Source organism: Poecilia reticulata, unplaced genomic scaffold (genome assembly GCF_000633615.1).
Source record: "Poecilia reticulata strain Guanapo unplaced genomic scaffold, Guppy_female_1.0+MT scaffold_131, whole genome shotgun sequence".
Lineage (NCBI taxonomy): Eukaryota > Metazoa > Chordata > Actinopteri > Cyprinodontiformes > Poeciliidae > Poecilia > Poecilia reticulata.
The window spans coordinates 167,749-177,169 of record NW_007615014.1 but is presented as its reverse complement, the minus strand read 5'-3'; the positions used below and the strand labels follow the sequence as shown (position 1 = coordinate 177,169).

Here is a 9,421-nt window from a genome sequence, read left to right as displayed (position 1 = left end):
GTCCCCGGAGACAGGATGTCCTCGTCCATGTCGTCCAGGTCATCCGACAAGAGCAGGTTCTGGGGGGTCGAAGGTCGCAGGCCCAGGAAGGATGGGTCAAGGTTCAGGGCGGCGGCCAGGGCTCCCAGACCCGGATTGTTGACTACACAGAACCCGGTCAGAGACTCAATCTGCTGCCAGCGGTGGAGCTTCTCCCGCAGAGCCGCCGTTACCTCACCCARGGCCTGTCTGTCCAAACCAAACCGCAACGACATGAGACAAAAGGTTAGCCGGACCGGAGCTACAGTACCAGCTGGTATGGGTCAGGTGACTCACTTGGCTGAGAGGATCTTCTGGTCGACGTCGTCCAGTGAGGAGCTGTGAGCCACGTGGAACGTTCCAAACAGAGAACTCCTCTTCTTCTTGATCTTCTCTGCCTGAAACAGAAAGCAAGGCGTCTTCTGCAAACATGTTGGGTCGATGTCATCACCGACCCACAGTGGGTCAGCYGATCTTCAGGTTTTGGGGCTCATTGGAAGTTAAACTGGACCAGGACAGAAACCCAACCAGAAGGATAAACCCAAAGGTTTCTGCCCATCATATTGGTCTGGTCTTTAGCAAACAGATTCTGGACATTACTTACACAATTAACAACGAGCAGCAATAATCTAGGTTTCACCTCTTATAGGAGAAAAAAACTGAGGTTCATTAAAAGTCATATTTTCACCACTCATTTATAGAGGTCACAAATTCAAACTAAAAACTTTAATTCAGCAAAATAAGCATTTATCTCCAAACTAAATACTTATTTAGTTTGAAGCTAACTAGCTTGCTCACCAACTATTTATAGTTTGTAGACTAAATATATAGTTTCAAAGTAAATAAACTTAACTAAATATTTGGATTCATTAAAATATCTAGATCAATGGCTAAATACCTAGTTTACAAAATAAATATTTAACTTTTCCATGCTAAATATATTGCTAACAAGCTAAGCTTGCTAATTGAATATTAGCAAGCAAGCTAATTGACACGACAGTAGTGTGTCAATTACTACGGTGTATCAGGGCCCTCAGTCTGTATTGTATCGGGGCCCTCAGCCTGTATTGTATCGGGGCCCTCAGCCTGTATCGTGTTGGGGCCCTCAGCCTGTGGTGTATTGGGGCTCTCAGTCTGTATTGTGTTGGGGCCCTCACCCCCTCCCTGGCCTGCAGCAGCTGCCTCTCTGCGTTCTGCTTCTTGTTGTTGTAATGCTGATCTTCCACTTCGTGCGTCAGCTGCAGCCACTTCTGCAGCGCCTCAGGCGGCGCCCAGCGTGCCCGCGACTCCAGCTCCCGCTCCGCCTTCCTCAGCGCCGTCCGGACCTGAGGGGGAGCGGGAGGCGGTGAGGGCCGGCTCCTCTGATTGCCCGGCGCCCGCTAGGGGGCGTTACCTGCTCCAGCTCCTGCTCGGCATATTTCTGCCGGCTGCGCTCGTTCTCAGATCCCTCCCTCAGCTCGTGCAGCCGTTGAGCTTCCTGCTTGGCTGAGTCGATCTCGCTCCGCAGCTCCTCTTCCACCTTCACCTTCTCCACCTGGACGCAGTGCTGCTGCTCCTGCGCCCGCTGCAGCCTGGCAGAGACACAGCAGATCAGAGGAGCAGCAACAAACACTCCCCCTGCTGGCAGGAGCACACACTGCAACATTACACACTTCCTGTTTCACTTTTCTGTCAGGCCATGTGGGGGCGCTGAATGCCAGCTGAGGAGCCAGAAGGTTTGTCTCTCTAAATACCCGTCAAGTCTCCTGTTTTTTCTGGGAAACTACAGTATTTTACCTCCCTCTCCCACCGTRCTCCCGTATCAGTATTTCCTCCCGCCCCCAATCTGACAGCAGCACCAGATGGCAACTTTTCCCCTATTCTCAAGTCCAAAACTTCACAGGTATGTCTCCAAGCYACGTATTCAAAAGTAGAACTGGAGAAATCCCACTTTTGATTTGATGCTAGTTTTAATTTCTTTTCAAAACTGTGATGTCATTGTTACCATGGAGATTCTGGTCTAACCAGAATCTCCATGATTCATTTCAATCAGGACCCTTTAATTACGCAGCTAAAGCAAATAATATATTTCTGAATGTTCATTTTTATCATCTTAACTCGTCTGGCGTCCTCAGGGTTCTGGTTCGGTCTCCCTGATATTTCAGGTCGACCTGATCTGTCTGTTTCTGTATCATTAATAATCCGCTATGCTGATGACGCTCAGTTATGTTCCTCTTCTCAGCCTAATGAGCAGAGGTGCAGCTGGACTCTTTCGTTGTCGACCATTTTGACTGACAATTCTGTCAGTCAGTTTTCTGTCAGTAATTAAATGATAATGACATATAATGTTGATCCTCACTGTAATTATACCAGGAGTGATGTGACCAAAGCTGCGAGTTGTGTCAAGTACGAGTCTGAAACTAAAGGCCGCCTCTCCTCTTTGGTTTGACATCAGAAAACTCTGAGCTTTTCAACAACCAGATAAAACCTAACAGCTGGTAGCATGCTGATGTTTGATGGTTCACGTTATTTTGTTCAGCCCTATGTGAAGTTCACTCACCTGCAAATCCAACAAAATTGGTGTCAAACGTTTGTGGAGAAAAACATTTGGTTTGTTTAATGGTGGTTGACCACCAAAGGTCAGCCACCATTAGAGGTCAACCAGAGTCTAGTGGTTGACCTTTAGTGGTGGTTGACCTCTAATAGTGGTTGAAACCACCAGAGGTTTTTTAGAGAAAAGAGAGAAGAAAACAAAGAACTGATTTCCKGTTATMTGGAAACTATTTTATTAATATCTTTAAAWTAATRGCAGGACAAATTACAWCAAATCAAACATTCGACACCAATTTTATTAGATTTGAGTAAATGTGTGGGGGCTGGTTGACCTTTTAACTTTTAATATCTTCAAAGCAAACCAATTGTGTCTGATTTGAAAAAGGTTTGGGGAAACGTCACACAGGTTTCTGAAGGATTTCTTGATTCAAGCTGAAATTGATCAGATATTTATTTTTCTGTCCCGAACAGCAGGAAACCAGTCTGCGCTCTGCCTGCAGGGGGAGCTGTGGCACCGTCTGCAGAGGAAGAGGATGTGTATGACTATTTCTGGAGATGAAGGACAGAGATGAAGCAGTTGAATTATCCCAGAGAGGAAACAGGCTGAAGCCGGCTGTCAGCTGACTGGGAGCTGCAGCARAACCGCTGGGCTCAGTGCTGCGGGCTTCACTTTACTGTTCAGGACAATCAGCAGCTGTGCTGAGGCTGAAAATAACGGCGGTGCAGCAGGAGGCAGCAGCTGCTGCTCAAGACCGACAGCACAGGGCCTTTATTCAAACATTATGAGAAATGTTAAAACATTTCTAAACAAACAAGAATCAGTCATCTGAAAACATTCAGGAGCAAAACCTTCCAGGATTTAGGAAAACTTTAGTTCACAAACCCAAACAGACCCAACTCCTCATGGCCCACCACCAGGGGGCACACTTCCAATAATATACCAATGCAGGAACTAATATTCCATTTAGCGTTTTTCTAACTTTGAAAACATTTAGCGCACTGAGCTCCCCCTAAATACATTTTTCAGAATTAATCTTAAAGCATCATTTACTTTCATGTTCAGCTAAATAAAGTTTGACGGTTTAAAATACTGACGTCATAAACTTTGTTTCTAGTTGATTTTAACACATTTCCCATTAGCTTAGCTAACTTTGGCTTTATTACTTAGCTTGCATCACTAAACTTGATATATTTAACTCATTCTAATGTATCCTGGTTTTTCATGTTTTATCTTAAATCATCACAACTTATTTCATCTTTGTTTGGCTTGGCTTATTGTACTTTTGTCAACTTTAACTTCTCTTTCTCTGTTTTGTTCCTGTTCATGTTTTCAGGTTTACCAGCTGCCATGTCATGATTTATACTGGTATCTGGGTCAACACAAACTTGTAAAGATTACCAGGAGACATRTTTTGTTCCTTATTTTGAAAGGGAAATGTGCCGATRTGTTCAGGTGCTACACTGGAAGTCAAGAGGAAAACTTTCAGAAGGATTTAATTTCCCAAACTGTTATCCATCTGTTGCTAGGCTGAACCTCAACGTCTWCYGAACCSATCTGGAACATCTTCATCTGTGTCTCTAACTCCTCTTCTTCCTCACACCTTTCACAACCGTTTCCTGCAGAAAAGAGGAACTGAGGGCTGCAGCTCGCTGAAACCCAGAGGAAGCCAGCATGTTGCAACAAGCTTCAGTCTGCTGTACAGTAGCCTCTCTGACAGGTGTGTGTGTGTGTGTGAGCTACAGGCTGACTTGCTGGCTATTCTTTGCCCATATAAGGATTTCAAACAAAGCTCCAGCAGACGCTGTTCTCACACGTTACCGGACTATTTTCCTGGCTGCAGCTTCGTCATCATCTAAATTACATTCAATCATGAAATAAATCAGATCTCATGGTTTCAGAACCACAAACACAGACGGCCAGCGGACATATYTCAGTGGTAACAGTGGAAGGTCGCAGCGTTGTGATACACAGAGGTATTTTTAGACGCAGCAGGGAGTATTTTCATCTAATTCTTTGTGTAGCTGTCAGCTAAAAATAACCTGGAGTCCTTGTCGGCTTCAGGAGCAGAAAGGCTCTGAACTGTAGCTAATGCACCAACACCAAAGCTAACATTTCAGTTAGCGTGTCAGGGTTTTTGCTAGCTTTTATGAATGGACAAAAATAAAGTCTGGTTTACTTTTGTAAATAAACCTAGCTTACAAACCGTACAGGATGGAGTGTAGTAACAAGCTTGATCCTGTAGAGGGAGATGTGCCATCATGTAGCACATGGTGGATAGCAACAGGTTGAATTTAGCGCTTTAGCATTACCTTCCACTAACTACAGTGCAGGTGTAGCGCTTTAACATTAGCAGAGCTATTGTTTATGATTAGCGCTCTARGATTAGCGCAGCTAGCTTTTAACTAGCTGTTGCCACCTCTGGTTCCGACCTCATCTCTGTCTGACTTCAGGAGCAGAAAACCYTCACTCCTGGTTTCCATCACACCACTACTGGWTTTTTCAGAATCATCATAATGCAGGGTTTAATTCTTCAGGAGTTCCTCAAGGCTTAATGTTTGGACTCCTTATGTTCATGATAAGTCACTTCTTTAGTTCATCAAATGAAACTACAGTCATCTGGTGGGAAGAATCACAGCTAGTCTCAGATGTGAACAAGGAGATAATAATTTTCCCTCGCATCCAGAACAACTTAGAGGTTCTGGATCGGGATGAGGTTCCCGCGGTTGGTATAGACTCACTTTGCTTGCAGGTCCAGCAGACTTTCCTCAGCCCTCTGCAGACCCTCCAGGTCCTTCATCAGCTTCCCCAGGTCATCTCTGGACTTCCTGGTCTGGATGTAGGCGAACCAGCAGCCGCCCAGAGCCATCAGCACCGACAGRCCCAGAACCAGGTCCTTCCACCGGTTCTGCCGGCCTGCTCACACACACACATAGAAACAACGGTTTATAGGAGACAGAAGTCAGATTCTCCTAAAAGTGTTTTCAGAAGAATCGCTGAGCTCTAATTCTGCTTGGTTTGAGCACCAAGAGCAGCTAAAGAGTTTAATTTGGAATATTCTGATGGATTTCAGAGGTTATCTTGATTTTATCTCAGAAAGCTGAACTGAGTCGGACGAAGAATGTCAGTTCAGATCACTGGACAAATGTTTCATTGCTTGGGATGGACGGATGATGGTTGGATGCTATTTTTAATCACATTAACTCTCTCAAATCCATTTCAAAATAAAAGCACCAMAGATGTGTGCTGTCACAATCAGAAGGGATTATATTTTGAAAAATAGCAGGAAGTGGTAAATACGATCTAAATGCATAACTTCYTGGTTATTAGAGAACAGGAGTTTAACAGACTAAAACCAGAGCCGTCAGGACCGGACCTGCTGGCGGTCCAAACAGAACAACGTCCAGGGCCTTGAGCTGCAGCTTCTGGGTGTGGCTCCGGTCCAGAATCTTCAGCAATGACACGGTCAGAGTCACGTTCTTCACCGCCAGCCTGCCGGAGGACACAGGGAGGTCACACCAGGTCCGGTTCTGACCCAACCAGTCACCAGGTGAGCGCTTACCTGGGCAGCGCCTTCCCATCCAGCTGCTGCATGCGGAAGCCGGCGGCATACTGAGGGAGCTCCACGCTGAGGGACAGCCACTCCTCCACCTGCAGCACCGTCCAGTTATACACTGGACACAGAACACCAGGGACCGGACCGGGCCGTTAGAACACACTGGACCGGACCAGGCCGTCAGAACACATTGGACTGGTTCCAGACCCGGCTCAGCAGCCTCTAATCATACTGACTTCATTATTAACTCAACACAGAGAAGCAACAGGTTCTGGTTCTGAACCCAGAAGGTTCTGGTTCTGACCTTCGGACTCCTTCCAGGCACTCCACATGTCCTCCAGGCTGATGTGCGGGTCGGCCCGGTGGAAGCTGCGGTGCTTGGCTTTYGGGTTGCGGTCCTGCAGGTCCTCCCTGAGGAACTGAGCAGAACTTTTTCAGCCCCGGTCCAGAGTACTGGTCCAGAGGATGGGCCCGGTTCCCTCTCACCTCGTCCGTCTCCATGGCGTCCACAGTGCCATCTGCGTCGTCGTCCATCAGCTTGTGGATGCTGCGGATCGCCTCGAAGCTCAGGAAGGAGTTCTGATCGTCGCAGAGAGGAGGGTCCACAACGCACAGACCTACAGAACCATCCGAACCAAACAGAACCAAACAGAAGGTAAGGTAATTTTATTTATATAGCACATTTTCAACAACAAGGCAATTCAAACCATCAGAACCAGACTACTGTGTGTATGGAAAGCCAAAAAGGACAAAATTCAATAAATGTCTTGTTAAATAATGTGCAGTAATATACTTTTAATCATTTTCACAACATAAATTCATTTAAATAATCATATTGCTTTAACTCTTAATTTACGTTTTATTGCTACAGACTTGAAGGGAATGTTCAGGGTCAGAACGAGAACATCCGTGCCGGAACTGGAGAATATATCTGTCCATCTTCACATCCTCCACTTCCTGAGAGGGCAGAGCCAGCATTGCACACAGTTGTTGTCACTTCACTTCCTGTGACATCATCAGCGTGTCATCTCCAGGAAGCTGTGGTTAGCTGCCAGCGGCTAGCTCCCACGCTAACAGCTGCTGCAGGCTCCACTAGCAGCAAGGTGGAGGAGGAGTGATGCTGCGGGCTGCCGGACCTGGCTGAGTCAGAACCTCCAACATCCTGGACGATCCCGGTCGCTTCAGCAAACATTAACTCAGTCTCAGGTTTCTATGCTGTTGAGTCTTCCTTGTTGAACAATGAAGACCAGAACCTGATGAACCAGATCCAGAATCTCTGGTATAAGCTGTGCGGCTAACAGACGGTTGGATCTGCTGGATGTTAAACTGGATTAGCATCCAGCAAGATGTTGAAAGTTGAAGAATCGTCTGAAGAAACACGCTGAGTAAACGAGACAGAGGAGATTCATCAAACCGGACCCGGTTCTGTTAACCCAGCAGCTGCTCAATAACACAAGTACCCAGAATGATACCGCATTGATGTCTTTCAGTCTGGTTTCCATGGTTATCACCATACTGAGACTGGCCTATTCAAAGTGTTCAATGACATCCACATAAACACAGATTGTGGGAGAACAACAGTGCTGGTTCTGGTTCTGCTGGACCTCAATGTAGATCCTATTACTGAACTGACTGGAGAGTTGGGTCTGACTCTCCAGTCCAGAACTCAACTGGTTCCAGTCTGACATAAAGAACTGGGATTTCTTTGTTTCAAAGAGGTCAGAGGTTACAAGTGGTTTACGGCAAAGTTCAATCCTTGGGTCCCTCTTGTTCAATACCTTTATGCTCCCACTGGCTCAGGTTATAACAGGAAATACGACTAGCAATCAGCTCAACATTATGAGGTCACCAGGTGACCTTTGACCCCATCCAATCACTGAACAGATAGGTGCTTAGAACAGATAAAAGTGAGGATGTGCCAAAATTCTCCATCTGAACAGATACAAAACTGAAGTTATTATCTTTGGACCTAAAGAGGAATGATCTAGACTTAGAGATCTAGAGTTATACACACAGCTTCTGTTCTTCCAGTTGGATACAAGTGATCAGGATGACCTCTGTCCTGAASCTCCAAAGCCACATAAAGACAGTTCCAAAATCAGCCTTCTATCACCTGAAGAACATTTAGAAAATACAGGGTTTCCCCCCTGTGTATATTACAAGCCTGGCGGGCCACCAGGCCTTATCTTCATCTTTTGAAATCTGCGTGGCACTGTTTGAGCATTCACATTTACCACTRGGCGGCCAGTTGCACTGAAGTCTCTGAGCATCATTGTCCACTGTGGGTTGCTCTGTCCAGTTGACATTGTCTGGATAAATAAAAAGGTTTGGACTTAAAGGTTTGACCATGGAGTTATGGATTTGCAGTCTAGCCAAGTACTAGTCGCCAATTGAAAATGGTGGCTGAGATGTCGTTTGTCTAAAGTGCCACTTGTGCCATCATCAGATGCCGACTGCTGCCTATCAACTGGGCGCAAGTTGATGATGGTTAGTATTGGATGGTGTTGGTTGATAATGATTGGTTCTGGTTGGTATTAAATGCTGTGGTGATTGAAGGTGGTTGGTTTTTAACATTTGTTGAAATTCATTTTTATTAGTTGGTTGTTATTGATACCAATAACAACCAACACGGTCAGGTGGTGGATGATGTCGACTTTATGGATTAATTTTAATTTAATTTGAATGATAGGCTGATGTTGATTGGCAGGTGGTTGGTTCTGGWCTAGTAATACTGGTTGGTTCTGGTGGGGTTTATTTTGGGCTAATTAGGAATCATGTGGCTGCTTGTTGTTTGTAGTGATGATGATGATGATGTGAGATGTCCAGATTTTCGTCTCGTCTGTCAACATGTCTCCCTTATTCAGTCCAACATGGCGTCATGATAGTAATGGATCAGATTCTAGGATGTTCTTACCTGAAGCTGCGTCGCCATTGGAAACCACCTGCAGGCGATGACCATCCTGGTGGGTGTGGCCACTTCTGTCCAATCCGCTGTCATCTCCGACACACACACTCAGCATAAACACACACACCAACCACACACACTCCATACCTGAGGAAAGAGAGGAAGCGCTGTTATACCGTTCAGAATAAGAGTGTTTCATAAGAGCGGGTTGGACTGATGGACAGGGTCTGGACCTGGGCAGCAGGAGGTCCAACTGGGACAGAATGAGAAACTGGAACAGGATAAGACAGACTCGRACAAACTGTAAATAATGAGACAAACTGGGACAGATGAGACAGAGTGGGACATGATGTGACAAACTGGGACATGATGAGACAGACTGGGACAAACAGGACATAATGAGACAGACTGG

The 9,421-nt window shown here is 45.8% G+C and overlaps 1 protein-coding gene across 1 annotated transcript in view; it reads right to left on the bottom strand.

Moving 5' to 3' along the window:
* Window positions 1-9,421, bottom strand: part of LOC103459919 (stromal interaction molecule 1-like) — a 25,283-nt gene that overhangs the window by 15,213 nt on the left and 649 nt on the right. Inside the window, exons 2-11 of the mRNA XM_008401858.2 lie at window positions 9,019-9,156; window positions 6,591-6,721; window positions 6,409-6,523; window positions 6,111-6,222; window positions 5,925-6,040; window positions 5,290-5,464; window positions 1,412-1,589; window positions 1,176-1,343; window positions 316-416; window positions 3-228 (exon numbers count right to left, since the gene is read on the bottom strand). Coding sequence (XP_008400080.2) covers window positions 3-228; window positions 316-416; window positions 1,176-1,343; window positions 1,412-1,589; window positions 5,290-5,464; window positions 5,925-6,040; window positions 6,111-6,222; window positions 6,409-6,523; window positions 6,591-6,721; window positions 9,019-9,154 — 1,458 coding nt within the window. The 5' untranslated portion in view covers window positions 9,155-9,156. The remainder of the gene's footprint in view (window positions 1-2; window positions 229-315; window positions 417-1,175; window positions 1,344-1,411; window positions 1,590-5,289; window positions 5,465-5,924; window positions 6,041-6,110; window positions 6,223-6,408; window positions 6,524-6,590; window positions 6,722-9,018; window positions 9,157-9,421) is intronic.